Source organism: Strigops habroptila, chromosome 13 (assembly GCF_004027225.2).
Source record: "Strigops habroptila isolate Jane chromosome 13, bStrHab1.2.pri, whole genome shotgun sequence".
NCBI classification, from domain to species: domain Eukaryota; kingdom Metazoa; phylum Chordata; class Aves; order Psittaciformes; family Psittacidae; genus Strigops; species Strigops habroptila.
In genome coordinates this window covers 14,349,705-14,376,913 of record NC_044289.2, presented here as the reverse complement: position 1 = coordinate 14,376,913, position 27,209 = coordinate 14,349,705, and the positions used below count along the sequence as shown (strand labels likewise).

The following is a 27,209-nucleotide window of genomic DNA, read 5'->3' as shown; positions in this document are numbered from 1 at the left end:
AAGAAAGGAGGCCAGAATAAATCAAAGCTTAGAGTTTGTATTTCAGCGCCTTAATTCCAGAGGGGTGGGAACAGTGTGATCTCCAGTGATGTACATCATGGCAGAGAGAGGGTGGGCGGTTGGTCTGTCAAACTGCCTTAATTTAATTGCAAACACATGCTGATGAGTCCCCTCCTCCTGGACCTCGGGGCTGGGAAACTTTTTTTATCAGCTTCCTGCAGCTCAGAATTGAGGCAAATACACTCCGGCAAACACCATGCTGCTCAAACCTGCCTCTCTTCCAGGCTTGCTGTGTTTTCTCCTCCTGCCCAGTTTCTCCTGCTCCTGTCCTAGTCGCTGCCTGTGCTTCAGGACTACAGTGAGATGCATGCATCTGATGTTGGAAACCATCCCTGATATCCCACCCCAGACAAGCATACTGTGAGTAACCCTTTCATTTTACTGCCTTGCTTACCTGCTCTTTAGAAAGAAGAAAGAAAAAGTCAAGGCCAAAGGTATGCTTTTTATCCTCCTTTTTTTCCTGCATCGTTGTCTTCATCCTAAACTGTTTCATGCTTTTAAAGCATAAACCAGAAACTGCTGCTTTTGGCGTCAGTGAATGGTTACAAGGGCAATCAAGGGAATTGAAAAATCTAATAAGAATAATGCCAGGGTGATCACTGGAAGCCACTTTTGGAGAATCAAAGGTCACATGTGTTAAACTGAGCTTATAGGAAGGTACACAGTTTATGCTAGAGAGGGGTTTGTATATGAGCCTTAGGGGGAGAGGAAATCCAGCAGTTCAGGCTTTAGTCTCCACTGAAACAAACGCTTTTCTAATACATACAACACCATTTCTTTCCTAACCTTTGAGTACTGGTTTTCCAGGTTCTATCTGAACTGTGCAAACCAAACTTAAGGCTTATTTGGAAAGCAGCAGTGGTGGTAACTCACAGATTCCTTGAGAATTGAAGTACCTGCTGGTGAGGGAGCTGCTGGCTGAGTCCATTCAAACAGAAAAGGTGGAGAAAAAGGATGTGGAACACTTGGAGACTAAGCTGCTCTTACTGATAGGTCCAGGAGAGCACTTCCCTGTGATTCTAAATGAATCCTACACTTAAAGGTGGCTTTAAAATGCAATGGCATGTGACAAAATACTTCCCTTTGTGCTGCTCTCAGGTCATCCTTTGGGTTGGCAGACTTGTCAACAATTAATCTTTACACTCATCCTCCTTAAACTGCTGCTGATTGTAAAACACTAGTTTGAGAGGCTTTTCCCTGTGCCTGTAACAAACCACATCTTGATCAGCGTCTGGATGTGCTTTGTCCCCAGGCTAGTGATGGAGTGGTTATTCTACAGTGTGGAACTGGGTAGTACTGTATGGCTTGTTGCTGTACACTAGTGGTTTCTGCTCTTGGAGCAACTTGCAGAGTCTGAGTCTCCAAAGTGTTACTAAACTTTTCCCCCACCTCTTATTCCCCTGCATCTTGGAATACTAAAATGTTTAAAGTACTTTTACACTGTGTGAGTTTACCAAAAGATCTTGTTTCTCCTTGTTTAAACATGGATTTTTATGGGGAGGAAAAGTTTGTTTCGTTGGCTGAACTGAGATATTGAGCTCCATAAAGTTTAATTTCTGTTCTCTGTTTGACATGAGGCAGCATTTGCTGTCACACTGGATAGCCTGAGCGTGTTTCCTGTTGAGATTCTTTGAGTGCAGCAGGAGGGAAACCTCCTGTGGTCACCAGCTTTTTCTCAGTACCAGATTGGTGTATTTCCAAATGCCCTCTGGCTACAGCACTCTTCATTCTCTGTGCTGCAGGGGGCAAATCCCAACCCTGGTCCACGGCTTGTCCTTGCAGCTTTAGTAGAATTCCAGGTAGTATCTTGCTGTAATGTAGGTGGTGTTGAGTTATCTGTAAAACTCAATCTAGAAAGGTGACCAGATTTTCCAGTGCAGCGTATACAGTCACCCTAATTCCCTCTCACTAGTTTGTGTGTATGCTGCTTGAAAGTGGTCCATGTTTTGCCTGATGATCCATTTGGAAATCTGGTTTATTTAGTTTAATACGATAGGCACAACCTTGAATGGGAAGCTGGGGTTTTAAACATTAGCTAAATGGTATAGTTGTGAGAGATAGAAGTAGGACTATTCCAAATATGATGACTATCCTTATAGACCAGTATTTTTAAAAATATTTGTCTGGTTCATTCTCTTCACATACTCTTTGCATAATCATAAGCAAACCCATACTGATGAGTAGGGATCCTGATAGATAATATCAGCCTGGGAAGCATTCTCTGTTGGCAGATCATGTGCCTTTGTATGGTGTGTGGCAATGAAACTCCTGACTTTGTGGCTATCTTGAAGATCTCATGTATGTAAATGCATTTGCCAGCCAGCATCCCATTGTATCTATATAAATAGCTTTGAATAATTCAACTTTTAATTGTGAAAGATCAAAGAATGCTTCTTAACCGAGCCCCTATCTAGTCCAACTTTTTGGTATGTTAATGTTTCTCCTGGGAGGATCGTTGTGCCAGTGAACATTCCCAATTATAGCAAGAATAGTCCTGATCCTGGAGTTACTCTGAGTAGAAGATGTGGGATTGTGATATTTTCCACATTCACCCTTTGGTATGAACAGGACCAAGCCTGCAACTGCAGCTACAAACAGGCTCCAGCTCAGCTCCTTCGCAGCTGCAGTATCCAGATGGAGTTTGCTTTGAAGATGGGAGTTTGGGACTATCTGACCTCCGTGACTCTGTGCCACCCTCTCTCTAGCAATCCTTGAAGAGTGGGAATGTCTTGTGGCCGGCACATGCTGGGCTTCAACAAGCCCTGTTGGCAGGATCCCCCTTGGGTCTGCAGCCAGCTGGCGTCCCTTAGAACAGCCCATGGCCTTCTCGGAGCGATGCTGGGGTTGGCATGGAACCAGTTCCAGGATTGACGAGCTGTTATTGGCTCCTCTTTGGTCACCATTTCCCTCCTCCCTTCCCAATCCCAGCTGGGTGCAGCTGAGGATCTGGCCCAATGTCTGGTTATAGCAATAGACTATTTATCTCTGGTAATGAAGTTTTATCCTGAGCAGAGAATAGGATGGCAGGAACGACTACACGTATACAGATAAGTAAACTATGAAAATCCATGATGTATAACTGCAGATGTATTTTGGCTGCTGTCTCTTCAACTGGAACATGATTATCCAGATGTGATCTGCTGCTTGCCGCTGGGATTCAAGCACTTCTTTTAGCCAGCAGCCCCAAGAAGGGAACAGCTGTGTAACATACACTCAGAAAATTTCAATAGGGCTTTAACCTTCAAAGTGATTTGTTCTACAGTGTGACATTTAAAACAATAAACTTTGCAATGTGTGGGCATGAGTAGAAGAAATTCATGGAAAGAAGTTCCCCTCTGGCTGGCAGCTAATGGATTGCAACCCAATTAGCCAGGGGTTATTCTCCTCTCTGCATTCTGCAGAGCGCGTAATGAATGAGGACTTCTGGAGAAGCACAGCTGAGGGCACAAGCAAAGCCAGCGCAGTGTCTGGGATCTGAACTCACTGCTGGCATGAATTGAAGGTGACCCAGTTGTTCACAGACCTGGTTGCTAATGGGGCAGTGGAAGCACAGCCAGCTTGACAAGTTTTGTTCCCCTTCATCGTTGTGCTGCTTGTTCGGTGGCTGCTTGGTTCCTTTCTCCCTCCCGCAGGTCATTGCGCTGCAGTAGGGAAGGACACGGTGCATTCTCTATCTTAAGGAGCAGAGTTTAGAGAAGGAATCTTCTACATTTGTTGGGGAGAGGTTTTTTTCTGAGCAAAGGAGTTCTTGGAAATGCTGCTCCCTTTGTGGTCTCTGTCGCGTGTTTTAGGTTAAAGAATGGATTACTCATTTCCTCCTCCTGTGATAATCTTAGATGCAGCCATTAAACGCACACCCACACGTTGTGGATGTGCCAGGTGGGATCTCCACTTCTTTTGCTCCAGTATTTAATCCTTATTAAACCTTTTCAGAGGTGACCAAAATCTTCTGTATATTCTGTATATAAAGGTACCTTCGTCAGAAGGAAAATGCAGAGGGAAGGTGTTTAAAACACGTTTTCCTTCTAGAAACATTCCAGCATCTTTTGATGGAAGCATCCAAACTGTTGTGATTGTAGCTGCCTGTAGGGTTTATAAATCCTGTCTTCACTGGTCTTCACAGTGCTTCATCAGCTGGTTCCCACTGGACTATTTGCATTTTCATTGACCTCAATATATCCTTCTCCCCATAGGTATGCCAGGATGTTTTTCCAGTGCTCTTTAAGGAGAAGGCAGTGTTTTTTGGTGAAGGAATGTGTGTGTATTCTGGGTAAAGACTTAAATGGTCATGCTCTTAAGAAAGAAAAAAGCTGACACCTATGGTACGCGAGACTTGATATTAAAGAATGCCCCAGCAGTTCATTTCAGCTGGTGTGGTGCTACTGCCTCTTGGACTCCATGGAAAAGATAAATACATCTTTATGCTTGGAAACTTGCTTTTACTTCCTCTGGATCAGGGTCAGGATATACCTGGGAGAAGAGAAAGCTGTCTTCACTTGGTGTGGGCAATATCTTGAATAGATGGTGCAAAGGAAATACACATTAGATTAAGAGAGTTCTGTTCCTTGCTGACATGAATGCTCAAGAACAGACTTAGCTGGTTTGAATAGGATCAGACCTTACTCTCCATACCCACTGCTAGTATGTAATAGCTCAAATTATCTAAGATTGATCAGTTCAACAGGGTTTTTGTGTAATCTCCCTGTTTGGATGTGGCCAGGGCCAAAACTACGTTTTGGAGGTATTCCTTGCTCCTGCCTTTGCAAGGAAGAGCTCAAGGGATGCGTATGACAGTTGATGAAACAATTGCAGCAGGGATGATGCACCAGCAGATCCCTTCTGCCCTGGCAATGCCTTCAGGGCCAGGCTCTAACGTGCATCATTGGGACCAGCTTACATGCACGGAAATGCTGGGATCAAGCCAGTTTGGGACGCTGGCTCCTGAATTACTCTTGAGTTCTTGCCCCAGCTGATGCAGAGGGAGCACTTTGAAACTCTGTCTCCTGTTTGTGTGAGCTGAAATCTTAAAAAGCTGCTTTCAGGAGTGCCTGTGGTGGTTTCTTAATTAAAATCTAGTGTGTCCATCCCTGAAACATCAAAATGTGAGCAGTGTGGCAGTGCAGCAGAGAGCAACAGCCTGTTCTGCTGCGTGTATCTGCATCTCCTTGCTCTTCAGTGTTTCAACCGATGATCGTATCATCTCATTTACTGGTATTCCATCTTTTCCTTCCTGTTCACTCTTTGAAGAGTCAAATCTCGACATCCTCAGCTGAAACATCCCAGAATAGACAAGACTTGGAAAATAACCCAGCCCCGAGCCTCCCTGCAGTCTTCTCATCTGTCTAGCAGCGATGGCAATGCTCCGGTGTCCATGTAGGGATGCGGAGATGACAGCTGTCATTTATTAAAACCATTTGGGGAATCGTGTGTGAGAGGGACATTCCTGAGTTGGGGAGCTGGTGACAGCTGGAATGAGTCTGGAAGACTTCATTTCCATCTCAGCAAGGCTGTTCTCCTTCCTGCCAGGACTGGAGCTATTTGGCAGGATGGGAGAACCTGCAAAGCTGGCTCTGATGTTCTGTGGATAAGTAAGAGGAATGATTCTTTCTGGTAAATATTCTAGCTCCTCTTATATATGGGAAACTTGACTTAAAAATTGTGTTTGGGTGTCTTTCACATCCTTTCTTCCCTAAAAAACACTGGAAGGAACCTCGAAGTCTTATCTTTCTTTGTAAAACCACCTTTACTCTGTGTCTTCATTGATAATGAAGGGGGCCCTGCCACTTATTCAACCACTTCTGGGTGAAATGGTCCAGAACTGTCAGCATCGTTGCTGTGCACAACCTTTGGAACACAAAAGATGCTTCAGTGAAACAAACCCTGTAATTTCCATGGAACTGCAGTAAAATACCTCTTGTAGCTAATTATCTGCTTAGTTAACATAGTAAGAGATGATTCCACAAGAGCCTAAATACATTAAACAGAAGTGGAAGTTACTTGTAAAAGCCATTGATTGCTTTATAGACTAATCACTGATAATTATTTAACACAATGCTTTTAGGACTGATTGTTCTGTAGCAGCTGAGAGGATTAGGGAGATTCAAGTGTCATTCTGTGAAGATGTGTTTCTCCATCCATGTGCAAATTCTGGCATTCTCAGTAAGCCTCTGCCATGGGGTTTGGACTTCCCAGGTTCAGAAAAGATGAGTTGTTTCAGTAGCAGATCATAGATTATCCATGTATTCCAGCCCAGATTCATGACAGAGTTATAGCTTCTGTGTGCACTGTGTGAGTGAAGGTAGAAGAGGATCTTAGAGGGGAGATTGAGATGAGCTCTGAGGCAGAAGCTCTTCCCTGTGAGGGTGCTGAGGCGCTGGCACAGGGTGCCCAGAGAAGCTGTGGCTGCCCCATCCCTGGCAGTGTTCAAGGCCAGGTTGGACACAGGGGCTTGGAGCAACCTGCTCTAGTGGAAGGTGTCCCTGCCCATGGCAGGGGGTTGGAACTGGAAGAGCTTTAAAGTTCCTTCCAACACAAACCAGTCTGTGACTCTGTGATCTGGGATCCTTTAGCAGCATTTGTTCCTGTTGGAGAGGTATCATGTAATCCCAGACTTCCAGCCTTGAAACTGTGTGTGTGTGAATTAAACCATAACACATTTATTTTCATTATTTTTCCCCCATTTTGCAAATTCCAGGTTGGAAGAAGGAGGAACTGGGGGAGCTCAGCTGCTGGTGCGCACAGCAGCTGGAAGGGGCTGGCATGGGGGATGCTGGTCCCTGTATAAAGCACACTTGTTCGTGAAAAGAAACCCAAAGTTTCCAGAGTGAGTGCCCTGGGAATAGAGAGAAACAAAAGTTTCTGTGTAAGAGGGGGCAAACTCCATTGGGAATGTTCTCAAACACATGCAAGCCAGGAATTTCCGTGTGCAGTCCTATGTGGCATTCATTACCAGCTTCAGGCTAAGGCAAGGTCTGGAGAAAAAACACTATTAATGAGCCAAAGTATTGTTTGGGGGTTTTTAATGCATTGGTATGGAGGAAGAAGCGGGTTCCTCTGTGTCTCCAGGGGCTTTGCTGTGTAGGAACATCCACACTAGTGTCTTTTTGCTGCTGTCTTGGGTACAGGCAGCAGAACAGTCTAATCCATCCTTCTGCCTTCAGGGCAAGATCCACCTATAAACCCTACGTGGGTAATGTCTGTCTCACCTGCATCCCTCCTGCAATGTGTTTTATCAGCCTCAATGTTTAAGGTATTTTAAATATACCTCCTAATCTGCACTTTCAGTTGGTGACTATTTGCCCTTTTATATGGGTAGCCAAGTTCTGACATAGTTGCTGTATCTGTGGCTAAATAGGCTATTCCGGTTCTTCTTCTTGTCACATTTCCTAGACTTCAGATCATTCGCACTGCTTTCCTCTGGATTCTCTCCAGTTAATTCACATCATTTCTTGAAATGAAGTGCTCAGAGTAGACACGTGCTGTTCCAGTTCCCTTTTTTGTCTGTGAGGAAAGCTGTTGCCTTTGTGTGATGGAGAGCAAACTGGAGAGTGAGCTTTACAAAGGAGTGCAAGGCAGCTGGGGTCCAGGGGATCACGTAAAGGTCTCATCTGGAACAGAAAACAGAAGAAAAGTCAAGATATTTCATTAAAATTATAAGCTAAATTTTATTATACGCTCCTTGAGGTGGCGCAGGGGAGAAGATCCTGCATGAAACCAGACCCGTGTTGTATGAGCTATCAGGATGCATCTCTCCATCCATGCACTTCTCAGAAGCAGAGGCACTACAGAGAGATGGTCCAGCCAAGCAATAGCGATGACCATTTCCAAAGAGTTATTGGAAATAGTAAAAACTACTTTAGTTTTAGTAAAAATGACCATTAGTAAAAACAACCCTGAGCTTGTGGTTTATATTCTGCGTTTTCAGAGTTGTTTCCAATCACCTGTGGTTCTGGCTCTTGCTTTTTGTTTGGAAGCCATGCACTTATATGTGAATGCTGGCATGTGGAGGATTGCAGTTATGTCTGTTCATTAAAACAGTCCGATGATTTTCTTTCCCCACCTGCAGCCTGCGACCCAAAGTGGTGTTTTACACTTCACTGCCTGTTTCTTGCTGACTTCCATGAGCATCAACAGCTTCAGCCCTGACCCCTGTGTATTGCTTCCATGCATTTGTGATGTTCCCTATTACCTGTAGCCAGCTGCTTGGACTAATTACCCAGCTCTTTACAGCCCCCTGGGGCAGTAGGGTTGGTGTCTGTGTGTTAGTGTATAAATCAGGTTTGCATTTCTTCACCTTTCTTCATGGTCTAGTCTTTCCTCCTCTCCTTTTAATGAGGCCATGGAGAGCAGTCAGCGCATTGTGCTGTCCGCTTTGCCAATGTTTAATAGTATTTGGCTTTATGGTGTCAGCCATTGCCTTGAGAGAGCCGTGCAGATAGCCTCAAATTCACATCATCAGGGAAGAGGGATGTGTAACACCTTCCAACAAGAAGAGCAAGAAATGTGCATTTGAAGCAATGTGCGTAAAGCCAAATGCATCAGAAAATGTCAAGGGTAAAGTTGCTGTTAAAAACTGTGATTCCAAAGGGTGATCTTTCGGGACTGCAGTTTGCAGCAGACAAATGGTGCTTGTAAATGACAATTCCAACACTTTTTCTGACATACTGAAGCTGTGCTCCTCCCTGCCCTCTAATTCTTCTCTTTACTTACCACTAAAAGGGGAGAGATTCTCTCCACTTGAGTCTTCTCCTTCCTTTGTTCAAAGTTATACCGTTATAGAAGAGAAGCACCACAATAGAGTGCATTGAGTGATAGCAAAGGGGTAACAAGGCAGAGATTTAATATTTCAGTGTGATTCGAAGTATATTTTCTGCCTAAAATGTAAGAAAACTTAGTGAGGATTTTTTTAACATAAAAATAACTAGTTTTGCAAACTGTTAAGCTAAAGAAACATTCCATCTTAACATAAAATCAGCTTTACTTACACTGTATCCTCTTCTCAAGTGCTTGCTCAAAGGTGTTGCTCAAAGGTCCCTTCCAACCCAATCATTTCTATGATTCTATTTTTCAGCCCCCTTAGATACTCACTGTCAGTTCACTTAAAGCTCCCTGCAATGAATTCACCTCTTTCTAATCTTAATTTTATAAAGGCCACGATTCTTGTTCTAAAAATAAGTGTTGAGCTTGTAGCTTGTTTTAACTTCTGCTTCCAAATGCTCCGTCAGTCACCAACAGAATGACAGGCAGTTCAGCATGGTCATATGTGTTTTCCCCTTAAAGCAAATGCCCTTAAAAGGCTGCCTTAAACCTAGAAATAGCTGTGTATTCTCTAAATGTGATAGATTAAACAGTGTAGGAGGGGAAAAAAGTCAACTTCATTATTGTGCCTTGGATAGAAACTAGCAGCAAAATCCATTTGTCAGTGTTTTGTGATTTGTTATAATAGACTGGAGCGCGCGAGGTGCCAAATCAATGCACATTCCCTATAGAAGTGTTTCTACTTGGTTAACCAGGTTAAACCACTTAGCTCTTGTTTTATTATCTCATTAGCAATCAAAACCCCCTGTTTTAGGGTTCCAAGTTGATGTAGTTACATGGGCAGCCCTTGAAATTTGCCAGAATCCCCTGGACTCCACTAATTCTAATTGAAGTTGGCACACATTGGAAATGCAGGCAGCGATAAGCTGTGCTGAGTCTTGGAGCACAGCACAGCAGAATGCAAAATGCTTATTATATGAGGTTATTTGATCAGATTTAACCATTTTAGGGCAAGAATAATTTTGCTAAGGAGCTAAAAAACGGGTCCACATGGTGATCTGCATTCCTCTACGAGTGAGTATGAGGTGTAAGTGTAATTGCATGTGAGCTTGGGGTTGTTAAGGTGCAGAACTTGTCTAGTGCTCATGGAAATGATCACTTGAGTCCTTTCAACCTTTAGTTTTCTATGATATTAATATGAATTTTGTAAACATCAGCTTGTCCTGGCTGTTGGCTGAGTTTACAGACAAGAGGAGACCCGATCCCAGCCACTATCCCCACTCCTTCTCCTCTCTCTCCATGATCTCTGTCTCCATTTCTCCAGTTCACACAGGCCTGGTATGATAGTATCTCCCATCAGCCCTCCTCCCTTCCTCCCATTGGTGATGCTCATTGCTAAAAGCTTGTTTATATCCCAAGTGCACTGATTGTGTTTTCTGCTTTTAGAGATTTACGCTTCAACCACATCAAGGAGATCCAACCCGGAGCCTTCAGAAGACTGAAGAACCTCAACACGCTGTAAGTTCCTCCCAGTGATCCTGCAGTGAGGATATCCATTCATTATTTGTGTTTGGACTGTCCTCTATAATGGCTTAAAGATGGTTTTGGTCCTTTAGTTGTTTCAGCCAAGTTATGAATATCCAGTTAAAGCTTTTGAACTCTCTCTGTTCTATCCTGGGTCATATTTTTTACCTTTTAAAATTAAATGTGCCTTTTAATAACATTCATTTTTCACAACTAACCTGTCCTTTTAAACAAGTTTTGAAAGTCCTGATGTGTACTATTACTGACTGAGGATTTTTGAGCAGGTTTGGCCTTAGAGTAGCCCTTAAAACCAGTTCTGGCCTGGGATTAAGGTAGTGGAGGAATTCATTAAAAGCTTCTTCCTTTCCGTGGCTTCCTCAAAGGCATGAACCACAAAAGTTACTCTACATGAGTTCAACTCAAGTGAGAGAACATCCTTTCAAATGCAGTCTTGTCCCTACGCCTTGCCCTAGAATAAATGCTTACACCTACCCTACAACAGATAAGAATGGGAGTAGAAAGCAGTTCCTTCAGTGTTGCATCCCAGCCAGAGCTGGCACGCTCACATCAGTATGATGTACTACTCTCCTCACATGTTTCCCACTCTGCTCAAAGGAAATCCTGGGAGCCTTTGCTGCTTCTTGCTGCTGCAAGGCTGAGGGTTTGAGGTGAGATATGAGTACATCTGCACCGTGTAGCCAAGAAGTTGAAAACAAACCAGCTCCCAAATCAGAAACCGAAGCTGTGTCAGCACAGCGCTGTGCTGGATGTAATTGGCCTGTTGGGACTCAGATCTGATTATCTGAGCTGTAACTTGGTGCTAACAGCAATAAGATTTCCAGGTCCAAGCTCCAGTCTCTTCATGAGGCAAACCAGCAGCTTGGGAGCCTGCACTGTATGACAGACATTCGTATCTCTTGGGTTCATTCATTCATGGTCCCAAATGGTAAGAGAAAGTCCAGGTTGCTTATTCTGTCTGACCTGGAAAGATCTGAAGTCCTTGATCCTTTAGGGATGACAGTGCTGGAAGAAGGAAGACCTGGGCAATAAGGCATTCAGTCAATTGTGAGAAGCTGTAGGAAGAGTGGGAATACAGCAGGACTTTATCATAGAGGCCTGTTTAATAGCTATCATTTAAAAATCAATATTTGCTAAAGATGCTTCCATTGTGTGTGTGGGACTGATTGGCCAAACCATGACTTCGAAGTGCCCTGTCATGGCCCAAGCCCCTGCTCACAGGATCATGGGTGGTCAACTAGTAAACTGGTAGAAAACTTCATTGCTAGTGATGCTGTTCATCCATAGCACAAGAACAGCCCATGTTAATCTCTGAAACAGCACCACATGGTACTTAATTACCAAGAATAATAGAGAGAAAGGAGACTTTGGATGGATTTCTGTCATTTGAGATAGGGTCAGATGATAGAGTGATAAATGTGACTAAAGTATCTAGAGAGAAAATACAGCCTGAGACCGTAGGGTTTTACCTTATCACAAAGCTCTGCTGAGGCATCTTGATCTCCAGACCTGCTCTTCTACCCCTGGAGCTCTCCTGAGTCGAGCAGAGGAACTGCTCCAAATTATGTCATGCCTGTGTGATGCAGACAGATGTTTGGCAGGCAGCTCAGCAGGACCACCAGCCTTGCCTCAGCTGAGCCCTAGGCAAATGCAGGATGCTGGCAGGCCTTCACTGGAGAGATGCTCCACCCGACCTGCTTTGTAGGAGATCCCAGTTCCTGCCCTGGCAGTGCCTCGGTCTAGGCAGGTCCTTGGCACGTGCAAGACTTCTGCTTCTGTCTTTGTGGCTCTGCTTAAAGGTAGATATAGATACGCAGCTGAGGTGGGAAGACCTGTCTCTCTATGATGCTCCGTGCGTTTGTCCCATTCTTTTTGCTTTGTCTCCACATCCTCCTGGACAGGGACCTCAAGGACAGCAAGTCCATGAACAGATATTAAAGGGAATAGGCATGAATGTACCTCCAAACATCCCTAATCTCATGGTTACGGATGCCAGGGCAGTAAAAGGCATGTTTTGCACAGATGGTGGGGCAGGCTCTCCTGCTTTCCCTGAATAGTGTCCTAAAGCCATTGCCAGAGCTGGAATACTGGACTAGATGAGACACTGCTCTAACAAAATATGGCATTTTTATGTCTGAATTCTGAAAACCAACTGGTTTTGCACTGAAACTTTTCCATTTAGATAGCACTTTGTATGCTTCACATTGCCTGGCCTGGCCAGCAAACTGGAAAAATCAGTGATTCTCACACTCGTGGTAGTGAACTCCCATGGATGAGGAGCTAAACAACAGAAGGAGAGAATGTCAGACCTCGCACTCCTGAAGCAAATTTCTCTCCAGGAATTTCGCTTTGTCCAATTCCCACATCAAAACTGACAAGAGCTGAAGAATTTGCTGATGTTTCTAAATGGTAAACTTTAGCCTGAGGACTCATATAGGTCTTGGAGTGATAGACAGAATAAATCCCTCAGAATCCCTGAGAGACTTGCTGGGAAAGTTTGGCCGGAGTATTTGAAGTGAGAGGTTTGGAGGACAGAGTCGCTCAGGTTCCATGTGCAGAGCTCTGAGCTTGCAGCTTTCTGCCATGGGACTTAAAGAAACATTCCTTAAGCAAATAAATGCTTCTAAAAGAGCCTTTTTCCTCCAGTGTTTTGGCCTGGCAAAGGAAAGGCAGCAGGTTTCTGGGGGAAGCTTCTGTTCTGCATCTCCTCTTGGGCAGGATGGCTGTGCTATATCCAAATTTGACAGTTTATAAACCACCCTGATAAGGAAACCTTTGTAGCTTACATTGGACGCAGGGAGGCGGGCTGTGAGACTGACAGAAGAGGAGCCTGCCATGAACATCCCGTAGGGCTTTTCAACAGTTCAAACCTTCCTCTGACTCTTTTCTCCTCTTTTCTCTCTCTGGCGTGGGAGATTTGATAAATTACAGAGCACCACTTGAAAATTAGAACCAGGAGCCCTATTTGTCTATGGAAGAGACACAGTCAGTGTGTGCTGCTGGCTGGGAACTCCTGGTACAGCATCACAGGTAGTAACAATTACCCTAAATGCTGCACCACTGGGAGCTTGTTTGTTGGCTGTCTGCAGTGGAGAAGTCCTCTTTGGCTGAAGGTCTTTTAGAGTCGTAAGGTTTCCTCATCCCTTCCTATTGCCTCTCCTCAGTTCCAGTGCAGATGTTGGTGTTGGGATCTTCTCTGTGTATTTTTAAACTCTTAATATGTCCCCTTGGATAAAAAAAATAGGGTAGCAGGGAGAGGGAGGCAAAAAACCCTCTTGTATGCCATCCAGAATGCTCCTCAGCAGCTGTTTGGCTGGAGTTTGCCAATGCTTAACCGCATCACTTAACCCAGTTTTAGCTCACAGCAGGTGGTGGACCATGGAAGAGAGCAAACGCATTGCGAGCCCATGGTGAGGCACAGCATCTTCTTGCTTCCTTCCCAGCTCTTGCTCCGTTGGGTCATTTTTGGGTGGGGATGGATGAGGACACCCCTTCATGACTGTCCTGTTATGTGTTTCCATAGGGGGACAGTACCTTGCCACATTGACCCAAGCGATAGTCATATTCTCTCTCTGTTTAGGTGAGAGCAAAAGGCACGTCTGGTGAGCTCTGCACCTCTCCTTTACATGCTGCTTGTAAAGGGGTTTGGGCTGAACAACAGGAATAATGTGGAGGTTCTGTCTTGAACCTCTAGTAGCTCTTGAAAGAGCATGTTACTGCCAGCAAGGAGGGGATGTTGGAGCCTGCTTGGGTCTCAGAATAAACATTTCTCCCGCAAATATGGGAAATGGCTATTCCAGAATTCTGTGAACAAGCTGAGCATTAAACTCACTTTTTCTCCACCTTTAAATACACTACATGATGATTTCTATTACTGGTGGGAGGAAAAAAAATAGCTGTTATGTCACCACGACTGTAGGATGTGGTTTGTCAAATGACAAGAGGAAAGAGTAGATGGTTTGGGTCTGAATTCTGTACTGTCACATCGTTTAATGCATTCTTCAATACAGAAAACGACTCATTTAATGCAACTTAAGCCTGTCCTTGGCAACCCAGAGAGAGGGTGGGGAAGGAGAAGGGAGGGGCAGCCAGGACATAAAACCTAAAGGAAACTGAATGTAAAATGGTCTCTTAGTGAATCTGGGCCAGATCTCATGGTGCTTGTATATCTCAAACCTCCCAGAAGAACTTTGTAGGAAAAAAGCCTGTATGATTGAGTCCACCTCCTCATTTGGAGCCCAATTCATCAGCTGGCACGAAGGGGAATGCCACATCATTCTGCTAGGAAATGTACTGCTGCTACTTTTAATTGAGCTTGTTTCGCTGCAGGGTATACTTAAGACATGTGTCGGTAATGATCTTTCCAGCTTCTGTCTGCCAGAGCTTCTATTCCCAGCAGATTCAGTTAGCAGTAGATCTTAACTTTCAATCCTCTCTAATGTTAGCAGGAATTTGGGCATTTTTGCTATCGATTGCACTGGGCTCCGTACCTAGGTCATGCCAGGATTTTGCACATTCCCTGCCTGGATGAATTGCACAGGAGTCAAGGAGCAGACAGCTGTGCAGAAGCCATCTCAAGTCTTTCTAGGAGCCAGAAGTGCTGTCTTGTCTATGGATTTCTCAGAAAGCAGCAGTTTGGAATATATGGACTATGCTTGACTTCGTGAATTATCTCACTTTTGAGCTTTTTCCAGGACACATCCTTCCATTACAATGGGGAATCCTGAGACAGGAAACAGGGATGGCTTCTTCCATACGCTTTGTATCCTTTAATGGGACAATGAACAAATTGTTAAGTATCAGACGATGAGATAAGAGGCCTGCATGCTGCATGCCATCTCCGCTTCCAGAATTCATCTTGTTTGGCTTGGATCACTGATTACACCCCCTTGAACTGTCCTAGACAGCCAGGACAACAAAACAAACTAGGTTAAGGCTTTTAAATAGCATCAAAATGCAGTCAGACGGCATGTTGCAATTTGAAATCCCCCCCTGGGCTTCAGTTCTGATCCAAACTCATGGCATTAAAGATAAAGGGTCAGTGATGGAGTCCAGACCATCGTGGTGTGTGGGGCTGTTGGTGTGCCCCTGCCTCCAGGACCTGCTCACCTGGTTGTTGTCTCATGTCCCCTGTGAACCAAGCAGATGATGCCAGTTGCAAAGCAGGGGACAGGTGGGTACCCATCCCATGGGAATGGCGTTGGAGCTGGAATCCATCTATCAGCCCATCTTGTGTCCTCAGAAGTGGGGCCAAGGATCAGATAATAGAGAACAAGCTGCCTTCATCCTCCTCTGGCTGAGGATGAAAGCATGCTGATAGAGGGCAGGGAAGGAAGCGTGCATGTTTGGTGCCTGTGGTGTCTTTCTCCTGTGGGTAAATAGACCAAAGCCCTCTCCCTCACTGCTCTCGAGCAGTTATTTCCAGTCCTTGGGTGTTCAATCATCAAATAAACCTTTGGGTTGGTGTTGGGGCTGTATTTCCACTCAGCATATCTGGCTGTCAAAGCAGGATCCTGTGTTCCAAGGGCTTGACATCATTCTTGCATCCTTATGAGTGAAATCGGGTTGTTTAACCTCCGTATTGAGCCATCACCTCCAGCTGTGCAGAAACTTTCCAGCATCTTTCTGCCTTAACCTCTTCGAGCTGCTTGTCCACAGCCCTGGCAATGTGCAGTTGGGTAGTGACACCCACATCCATGGTAGCAGGAGCTAATGGAGCTAATCAATGGGAGGATACTCAAATGAAGGATACCGAGCTTTTTCTCAAGCCTTTATTGCTCTGGCTTCCAAAAGCTTCTTTGCATTTGAGTTTCTCATGTGCATTTTGGACCCTTAATGTAATGCTCCACCTGAGAACGAGCTGCTGTGGCTCAGGTGCCTGGCAGTAACTTGTGAAGCTGCCACAACATGTGTGTTTCTGACATCTTTCATCTTTTCATCCCTGAGGCGCTGGATTTTATCTTCATCATCTTTTCCCACATGGTTTCTTCTGCTTTTCCCCATCTCTTTATCTTTTTTCCTCCATTCTTTACCTGCACAAACTGTCCCTCCCAGGAAGGGACCTTTCCTTACAGCACCAGAGGCTGGTTGATGTGCTGCCTGCCTAATTTTCTCCAGCAAAGTGAGGCAGAAGAGTGGGTTTTCCTGCTGGGAAAGCACTGACCTGTCCTCTCACCTGCTGCCTGGTGGCAGATCATTCCTGAGGAGCAGAGCTATCACAAATAGGAGACGTAAAGTAGTTCAACACATCCAATGACGTGTTGAATTTGACCCAACGCTGTAAAGTTTGCTGCTTGCAGAGGGAATAGCAGTTTTTCCTACAGCACTAGAAAAAGAAATCTTTGCAGTGCATGATTGCAGCTCTCCTCTCCATCCACATCTCCAGTTAGGAGTAAGTTTAGCTAGCAAAATCCTTGCTCTGAGCTGTTCCGCTATGAGCTCCAGACCTGAACATCAGTGGGATACTAGAGCGAAAGACCCACAGGAGTGCTGTTGGGCAGCCACAATGAATAGTTCAGTGTCAGATACTCAAGAGCTATTTATAAGTGATTTATTTCATTGTCTCAGTGTTGGGCTTGGCAGTGGCTGCAGCAGAGGGTTTTGTGGCGTTCAGCTGCGTGGTTACTGCTGGTGGTGGTTATTCCAAGGTTAAGCTGTGTTTCTGGCTGTTGGCACAAGCCATCATTTGCATGCACAGTCACGGCAACTGCCCATACAAGTCAGAGATGACCTGCCAATGTGATGTTGTCCATGGGTTTTGGATTAAAATCTGGCACCAGGCTCTCTAGATGGAGGGAGGTTGCCTCTGAATAGCCTCAGGAGTCAGATCTGGATGTAGTTCTCTTTCATTTGCACATACTTGCACACAAAGTGATTAAAACAAAGTATTACCATTTTATAACTCCACTTGAACTGGTATTTGAAACTGTGTTTGGCCTCTTAAAAACTGGTTCTGGACAGCCCTGCTCACACATTGTTGGATGCAACCACGTACCTTCAAAAACTCTTGTGGTTGTACAAGAGTGGCAGCAATGATTTAATATCTCCTTTCCTCCACTTCCTTTTACCTGTCTTCCTTCTTCTCATCCCTTTCCTGGCCAAAATTGTAACTTTGGGATGAAAACCACTGTGACAGAAGGTAAAGAAAGGTCTTTGACCATTGGAAGCACTTGGTACCTCTGGGCAAGAAACCTTCTCATTGACTTACCTCGTGTTAGTATCTACTAACCCCTTTTAATCTTAAAACTCTGTTTTAAGACAGGGACTCAGGACTTTCCAGTGGGCATCCAGGAGCAGAAGTGCCACGAGTCTCACACATGCTGAACTCACCACTTGTGGTTTTCTTTCTTGATTTGAACAGGCTGCTGAACAATAATCAGATAAAGCACATTGTGAGAAGATCCTTTGAAGATCTGGAGAACCTGAAATACCTGTGAGTTGGCAGCTCAGTTATTTCTTCCCCTCTTTGAAATTTAACAACCCACGTCTAATGTTTGCCAGTCAAGGATGTATTTTCTGTGCTTGGAATTTCGGGATGTTCATGTCACAGCTAGAAAACACAGCCCTTGAACCCAATCAATAAGCTCTGCTTTGGGTTGAGATTCAAAGCTGTTTCCTGCTTTAAAGCACAAGTGCTGATCAGGCAGCCTCATGCTAATTTCTTTCTCTCCTTTTTAAAGCTACCTGTATAAAAATGAAATTCAGAGCATCCAGCAACATGCCTTCAATGGGCTGCATTCTCTGGAACAGCTGTAAGTACAAATGAGCTTTGTTTGCTGCTGAATGTGATGTGTGTAAGGGCTGATTTACTGGCTCCTCCAACCCATGTGCTGTGTTTCCACTAGTGGAGAGTACCAGACACTTTGCAAGGTGTAGGATGAGGCTTCTACTGCTTTCTCATCCAGCTTTGCAAGACTACAGCGGCTTCGTTTGAAAACAGCTGGTCCCACTACTGGTTTTGGTTAGTTAATGCCGAGGTCTCTTCCTATTGTGTCCCATATGTTTTCTCCTGACCCTAAAGCTCTGGGGCACAGGAAGAGCCCAGCTGTGCTTCTGATTCCCTTTGCATCCAAGGACACTACAATGAGAGGAGACAGGAGTCTGTAGGATGGCTTTCAGCAGAAGGCAGCTGGCCTGCTGCATTTATGTCTGCTGGGGCTGCTGGAGCAGAGAGCAGAATCTGGCCCTTTTCTTGAACTGGGTGAACTTCTCTCTTGTCCATGCCTGAAAATGAAGGGATGAAGTGCAAGCTGAGAGCTGGGACAGCAAGGCATTCCTTGGAGCTCCCAGGATGATGGTGCTTGCATGCTCTAAAGCATCTGGAAATTGCAGTGGGGATAAAAGGATGGATCCAAAGCAATGACTTTCCCTCCAAGCTATCCTCTGGAATGAAAGGAGCCCCGTGTGTTCTCCTGACAGCTGCAGCACATCACAGTGACTCTCTAGCAAATCTTATTTGCTCCCATTCTGTGAACAGCAAACCTATGCTGTTTATTCAATCAAAGAAGCTTTGGGGTTTGACTCATAGTCATGCTCGAGGTGAGATGGGAAGACTGAGGTCTTCTGAAGTGTCTTGCTAAACTGGGATTGGATTTTTCATGCCAGGGCTTGTGCTATATTATATACATGTGTGTAAATGCATGTGTGCATGTGGAGAGAGTGTGAGCATGGATATTTGAAGTGTAGGAATTATTTGCATCGTTGGAGAACAGGGACCAAAGGTGAGCCTGTTCTAATTCATGGATCATCCCCAATGGCAGCATTTATAGGGCTGGAATGTAATGAAGGATTTTGCTGTAAAAGGGATCCAGCTTGTTCTCTAGGCTGACAGCAGAAGTGGAGAGAGTATAAGGGGAAGTTTCAGGCAAGCTTAGTAATATGTGTGCTACCAGCCTTGCATACAGCATGGTTTTCCAACAGCCAGCTCAGCAAGGATGCCTGAGAGAAAGCATAGGAAGCAGATACCGGTTCAGCTGTGCTCGGAGAGGAGATGATGCTGGCCATGGTGATATTTTACCAAGGAGCATTCCAGACTTGATGTCACGAATGAAAGGAAAAAAAAAGCCCAACAAAGCCACAAAACCAACAAACATCCCACTGCAAGTCCCATCTGTTTTCAATCTCAGGCAGGCACTGTTCCAGAGGAATTAGCTTTGCTCAAATCCTACCCTGTTTTCCTGCACCCCAAAGCCAGCTTTTCAAGAAAAACCATAATCAGGCTGATGGACAGTATCAGATGCTTTCCTCAAGGTCCAAAGCAATGGCAGCAGAAATCTGAGACTTATTAGAGCATGCATTTCTCTCTCCACTGCAGAATCTGAGTCTGTGCCCTGATAGGGGACCATTTATCATTAATCTTTCCATTACAAATCCAACAGCCATGTGGCAGCTTAGGCAGTTATTTCTCGGTGCAGTCAGCTACAATAGCAGAATGAGTATTTGTAGGCCCAGGATTAGTCAGTGTCCGCTGTGAAATTGATGCCTGTGTAAAATAAAGGGGAAGAGTTTAGGCAGTGTTGAAACCATTCCAACAACAGTCAGTTGTGCCAGTGAATGACACACAGAATCTGAGGTATCGTGGTGGTGTTGCTCTGCAGACCCCAGGTTTTCTTTGCTGATGGCAAAAGGTGGCCTGGGTCAATGCAGAAGGTCTTTCTGGCCTCTGGTCATGCTTGAGATTTTAGTGGAATTAAAAGCATTAACCTCTATTAGCAAGAATTGGGCTGTTCATGTTAATGTGCTGTTTAGATCCCAATGTTCCAGCTGACTGCACCGTCTCTGTCTTTGGAGACTGTGCCTGCCCTCTGCAGAAACAGGAGCCCAATGGCAGCCGTTTCGAGGTGTTTCTGCTCTTGCTGGGTGGATGCACAAGCTGGGAGCTCCTGTTAGAATCAAAGATAAATGCAGGTTGGAAGAGACCTTGGGATGTCTCCATCCCACCTTCAGCTACAAGCAGGACCAATTTTCAAGTTGTTCAGGGCTTTTTTGTACAACTTAATTGTCAGCAAACTCATGATCCCGCTCAGAAACATTGCAATTCCTAGACTGGGAACAAGAACCTTGTAGTAAGGCTGTTTCTTCCTCCCTCATAATCCAAGGTTGTGTTGGGCAATGCCAAGGCATTCCTGAACAGTGTTCAAATGGGAGCAGCTGCTGCTGGCTTTCCATGGGCAGGGAATTCATCCTGACCCCTAACAGTGCAACAGGCAATTCATGGTGGTGGTGATGGGCTTAGGCTTCAGGGAAGAGCAAATCTGTCCTCCCTTCTATGCATGGTTTAGTTTATTAAGAGAGTGTGAATAATTGCCAGGAAAGGGAAAAGCCAATGTTGGCCTCTATTTGCATGTGGAAAATGAGAAGTGAAGAGGATGCTGGCTTCTCGACATCTGAGGTGTGTGGTGACCAGTTGGTGCATTGCCCTGGGAAAATCTTCTGCTTTTTAACTTGCAATCTGTAAACCTGCCCCTTGTGATTTCTGTGTAACAGGTACCTGCATTTCAACAACCTGGAAAGCCTGGAGTCGGAGACTTTTAGTGACCTGCCTAAACTTGAAAGGCTGTAAGTAAAGATGGGACCTTCCTTGTGAGTAAGGGGTTGAGGAGAAGAGGAAAAGCCTTTCTTTTTCTGTTACAGTTCTGGTAGTGTGAAGTGTGATCTTCAAAATGGAGGGAAATGCAAAAAGAAGGAGAATCTCCTTCTTCAAGAAGAATGATTCAAGGATTCCATTCAAGGAATCTCCCTGAAGAAGGAGATTTTATGTACTTGCCAAGTAGAGGGTTATAAGAGACTATGAAGAGAATTTCCCATGTTGTGTTAGGTTCACGTTTCCACCTAAGCAGGGGTAAATCTGCAGAAAGCCCTACAGCTGCCCAAGCCAACTGAAATGTTACTCTGACCATAAGGTCAACATGAGTCACTGTTGGGCAGTGTACAAAAAAAGGGGGTGGAAAAGGGATAAAGTCAGAAGAAAGTCTAACAAGAAAAGCAAGCATCCTGCTTGCAAGCAGTTAGAGAACTGAGTCCTGTGTCTCCTGCTCCCAGGATTGCTTCTAGCAGAAGTTCATCTGGTGGTTCCCACTCCATGGTGGAACCAACAGACCCTTCTGTGCTGCATGGAAATGTGCCTTGTATCCATAAACGCAAGGAAGCTAAAATCATGGGATGCAAACACCCTTAGGAAAGCTGAGACCTGGATCAGTACACCATGGCTGACCTCAGTCGCTGTATTGGATCCAACAACAATTCTGGGTTTAAATTTTAGAGGAAGGTTTGTCAGCATCCAAGCTGGGCAAGTAGGCTGAGCTCGGGTGTGCGTGTGTGTATGTAGTATGCATTGGAACTCAAGCTGTACTGGCTTTGTATTTCTTTCCTGTTGCAGCCTATCTTTTAGCAGTGGTCTCTTATGAGTTTTAGATGTTACCATAACTAAATTTCCCCCTCCATTAAGGGAATGGAGAGTAAATTATCCCATCCTGGTCCCCACTAATGTGTTTTAGTGCAATCAGGGTTTTTTTCTTAAGAATTTTATTAAGAATTGGGGAATGCTGAGACTCTGGAAGTGAGAATTTGCCTCACCTTTGTTCAGAGATAAGCTTGGCTTAGGCTGCTGTTGTCTGAATTAGATTTACTCATGGATTTGAGTTATTAAGAACATTGAGTCTAGGGCATGAGCTGTCTGGCATCTTCTGCTGGAGCCTTAATTCAATGGCTGCCCTTGTAAAATTACCTTCTCTTCTGTAGAGGGAGAAAGAGAAGGTCCTTTCTAAACTAGAGCTGACCCAGACGCAGAAACCATAGGGTGGGTCCAGTCCATGGGGATTTTGTGCCCTTTCTCCTCCCTTTGCAGAGCATGAAGTGGATTAACTTTAAGGTTCCAGTCTAAACCTGTTACATCACATCTTTAGTCACCATTTCCAATCCACACCCGCTCTCACTTTGGTGTATTGCATTGCACTCCAGAATGAATGAAATCCCTATAGCTCATGGCAAGAGACAGTACATTTAAGAACTCCATTTTTGTGGAGTATTTATATTTCAACTGAGTTTTTCTTTTGGGTTTTTATATTATTTGTATTTCAGCTGAGTTTTGACCTGGGATGTTGTTATCCGCGTGGTGCAAATACTGAATCATGTTTTGGCCTGGCTTCTCCCATTGCAGATTCTTGCACAACAACAAGATTTCCAGGATTCATCCAGGGACATTCTCTCAACTGGAATCCCTCAAACGGCTGTAAGTGAAAAACATTGCCTGCAAAGAGCAATTGTTTATCTTTGATTAGATGGCCAAGACCTGAGGAAAAATGTGCCTGGTTGGCAAAGCTTTTAGTTGTTGCACCTCCAGGGCCAGCGCTAAGTTTATAAAACAGTTTTGATTGGACCTGAGAGCTGATTTAACCAGTTAGTAGTTTCTTCAATCTAGTGGCTAATTATAATCTAACTATGATCTGCTTTCAGCTCAATAGTGCCACAGGAAGGAACATGCCTGGAAAGTCTTCACAACAGTTTGATCCCATTAAACATCCTTCAAAACTGTAGAGAGTCCAGGTCATAGACATGACCTCAATCATGTCTTCAGTATCTAACACGGAAAGAAAAATCAATCATTAAAGAAAAGGCTTTCTTTCTAGATATGAAAACGCTCAGAGGAGTGCCAAGGTGCATAATTCTCCCATGCAGGAGTGCCTTGTGTGTTATTCTGCATAACCTGGCTGTCTCTTAAGCTTACTTCTTGTTTAACAACCCACCCCAGCTTTGCTTTGTTTGCCTTTGATGATCTCTGGAAATAAAATGATGCATTTTGGTGGGGAAAAAGAAGCAAACCCCAGTGAATTCTGGTGTTGTGCCATGATTTTCAACTAGAAGAAAATCATGTTTCTTACTGCAGCCTGCTGTGATTTCTGCAAGCAGGTAAAAGGCTTCACTTCTCTTTAGCAGGGAACAACTTGTGAAATGGTGCCTGTATGTGTCAAAGAAAAAGGTGGGGTGTGTATGAAATGCTCTATTGTGGCCTTGGGTGAAATCTCACATTCTCAGATATTTGTCCCTGAAAACATTAGACCTTTTTTCTGTGTTTTTTTCCAATGGCCCAGACCCATCTACTGTAAAACTGTCTGTTGGGAAAGAGGAATCAATTAATCCCCTGATAGTCTTTTATTTATCCTTGTGCATAGCACTGCACATAGGAATGAAGTGAGTGGAGGGAGAAGTGTGAGTGCACTAGGAGGTCACTGGTCTCCATTCAGCATGGTTCAGGCCTGTGTTGCAGTAATAATAGCATTTAGAGTTGTGCAGAAATGCTACAACCTCGAGCATCTGGTCACAGGAAGAGATTGATCTGATGTTCACTAGAGTCAAGGGAGAGGGTTTTGGAGCTAAAAGAGAATGGAAAGCTCCAACAGAGGCAGAGTTATGTGCTGTTCTTATAGAAGTTAAGGTTTAAATCTCCATCCTGGGGGAAAACCCAACATTTAGTGTGTCTCTGCCTCAAATTAAGCCAAAAATGCATAACCAGAATGATTGGCATTTGAAACTGGAATGGCTGATGGATAATGTTAGTTTTTAATGCAAGCCTTCCGACTTGGTTAAACATTGTGGGAATGAAATACCTCAAAGTTTCATCCAGGATATAACCAAACACAAGGAAAACCAGACAAGTCCTTCACTCCGGAGGACTGTTCCCCCTCTGTGTCCTGGAGGAAGAGGCAGGGAAACAGAGTTTCTTTCCCTTGGTCCCACAGGCGGTTGGACTCCAACGCCTTGCTCTGTGACTGCGACCTGATGTGGCTGGCCGAGCTGCTGAAGGAGTACGCAGAGCAGGGCAGCAGCATCCAGACCGCAGCTACCTGTGAGGCACCACGTGAACTGCACGGCCGCTCCATCATCACCTTGACCGCCCAGGAGTTCAACTGCGGTGAGTGAAGGCAAATCCCTCTGTAGAGCTGGGCTTTGGTCTGGGAATGGGTTATTCCACCCCTTTTCCTCCCTCTTCCCTGCCCTGGCATCCTGCTTTCACCTTCTTTTTACTGCTGAAGTGGGAAAGTCACACAGGTTATCAGGATAACGCTGAGAAAGCCGGCAGTTGTGTGGTGGTTGGAGAGAGCTCTGTTTTGGCTGGCTTCTTGGGTTTTGGATAGAATAGGGCCAGTAAAGGACCTGCTGTGGTTGGTGGCTAAACCAGCAACCAGAAGAAATGTCTCTAACAGAATGATCAGATGGGGAATGCTGGGAGAGCTGCAATGGCTGGAAGTACAACTGAGCACCTAAGCAAATGTGTTGTAGATAGGTAGCTGGATGCTTTGTGTGACTGTGATGGTGCATTACATTTGCAAAGCTGTTGTTCTTTAAATTCAGGTAATTGCTCATGGAAAATATTTCATACAGAAAAAGACAGAGCTCTGACTTTTAAGCACAGCATGGCACAAGTATTGGCTGTGGTTCACTGATACTTCACTGCTGGTAGAGTCAGTCTGAGAAGTTCCCACTCAGGCCAGCTATTAGCATGCCTCCTGGATGTGCCAGTCCAGCTGTGTGCTTGGCCATGCTATGAGCCAGAGGTATGAGATCAGCTCTCCCTTGAATTCAGCTTTTCTCTTATGATTTTATTATTTCTTTTGTAAATCTTGACCATTTCACAGCTTAATTTGGGGCGCAGCCATGCAAAGAGTTGGACTGGCACAAATGGGTCTGTGGCCTCAAGGGATGGGGGAATAGGAAGGGTTTGGAGAAAGCAGCTGGGGACACATGGAGTGGGTGCAAGTGGATGTGCTGCACCATGAGCTATCCCCAACATACTCCCGGTGCCACGGTACAGCTGTTAATGTAGATTTGTTCTGGTTTAGGCCTGGGCACACAGTGGGATGTGTGTCAGATCAGCCAGAGCACCTGGTGGGAAGATTTTGCTGGCATTGGGCTTTTACACTGGTATTGTGCCAGCTGGGAAAGACAAATGATGCATAATTCAGCATAAAGCTCTAACGGTGCAGGCAGCTGATATCTGAGTCAGTCCGAAGCCTGCTGCCATCGAGTTAACCCACTGCTTTTCAGCAGATGTGGAGCAAATTTGTCCTGGATCAGCATTTTGTACCATGGGGCTGTGGTAGGTTTGGTCCCGCACTGGTGTTACCACTGGAGATAAGTTGCCAAGGCATTAATTTGTGGTGTTAGCAGTAGGGGCACTGACCTTCCACTGGAGAAGGTGGCAGGTTCTCACTTAAGCTCATGAATAATCCATCTGGTTTTCCTGGTGATCATACAGGTTATTAGATGAGTAAGTATTCTGCTGCATCAAGATCAAGTGCTCCAGACAGTGCACATAAATTCCGTCATGTTTTAGCACATCCCTTAAATGTTTAACTTGGTTAGCGCTGGAGTACATCTCCAAATGGAGCTCATAGTGAAAGGCTTGGCTGAGTAGTGACCAGTTGATGAACTGGGGACAGAAAGAATTAAGTTCTGGGGTGGATCTGAGCAGATGCTGCTGTTCCAAGGGCTGTGCTGGTGCCTGCTTGCTTGGGGACTGCAGGGTGGGTGTTGTGTCAGCAGGGCTGGAGGTGGTTTTGTGCTGCTCTGGACTGGGTTGTGTTAAAACGGTGTTTTGCAGAGAGGCCTCGAATAACCTCAGAGCCCCACGATGTTGACGTCCTCTTGGGAAACACAGTTTATTTCACCTGCAGGGCAGAAGGCAACCCAAAGCCTGCGATTATTTGGCTGCACAACAAGTAAGTCGCACACAGTGAGCCCTGGGGTAGCAAATGGTTTCAAGCACCGAGTTCTTCAGTGACTGTTTGTAATTACAAAAGCTGTTTCATGCAACATTAAAAAGGAAAAGAGAAATGGATGTTCCATGGGTTGTATTTACCTTCCTTTTAATAGCATTTCCTGATGACCACGTAATCCAAGTGGTGTTTTATCTGTATTTGAAATATTTCTTCTGCATTTGTGATGGATTCCAAGAGCTTACAACATTCCCATAAACACACTCCGCAGACTGAAAGGAATTGTCTTTTGATCAGGAAAAGAAAATTAGTATTTCAAGTTGATCTGAGCTACCATGCCATTCCCTAACTGCTGAAATGCTTCTAGTCTCTAGATTTGTCTCACTAAAGGCCTACCATGCTGGGAGAATGGCTTTTATTTCAAAGGGAAAAATCACCATGTTCCACTGAAAGACCTTGCAAAGCAGCGTATTGATTATCATCCTATACAGCAACACTAAAAACCAACTGGCTGTGCTAAATGCCAGAGTGTTTCTGGGAAGTGCTGCACAATAAAATACTCTGTGCTCAAGCAGTTGCCCACTGTGGAAGCAAAGTTACGTTGCTGCTTTACAAGCTCCTTGGCTGTGGGAGCCTGCACAGGGCTCGGTTATTAATAACAATGATCAATGTTTGCTTCTTCAACTAACTCCCCACCAGGCAGAGCTTCAGCCCAGAGTAAAAGTTTATGGCTGAGTTAAGTCCCCCTGGAAGGAAGGTTTTGTTAGGGAAAAGCTGGCAGGCTCCCAAAGACAGCATTGGAAGAGGGGTAATGATAATAAATGTTCCACAAGCGAGATATGACTAGAGTAAGGAGACATCAGGGGAATTAAATCAATGCCCAGCAAGCATGTTAGTTTGCATAGTGGATTCAGCCTTTGTCCTATGGGGAGAGAGGTCTCTTCTCCCTTTTCAATCATCTGCAGCCATCCAAGATTCCTTCACAATGGGATAAATGGGAGGCAGCAGTGGGACCTTGTGCCATGGGCTGGGATCCAGGAGTCACGGGTCATTGTAGAAAGAAGGAAGATGTTTCACAGCTTTCGGGTTGGGTTCGTGCCCAAGATGTGTTGGGGTCCCCTGGTGACTTAGAGCTTT

General features: G+C 44.8%; 1 protein-coding gene across 1 annotated transcript in view; it reads left to right on the top strand.

Moving 5' to 3' along the window:
* LOC115615266 (peroxidasin homolog) overlaps nt 1–27,209 on the top strand; it is a 44,520-nt gene continuing 17,311 nt past the window's right edge. Inside the window, 8 exon segments of the mRNA XM_030503208.1 lie at nt 1–420; nt 10,264–10,335; nt 17,720–17,791; nt 18,039–18,110; nt 20,845–20,916; nt 22,517–22,588; nt 24,096–24,268; nt 25,958–26,075. Coding sequence (XP_030359068.1) covers nt 257–420; nt 10,264–10,335; nt 17,720–17,791; nt 18,039–18,110; nt 20,845–20,916; nt 22,517–22,588; nt 24,096–24,268; nt 25,958–26,075 — 815 coding nt within the window. The 5' untranslated portion in view covers nt 1–256.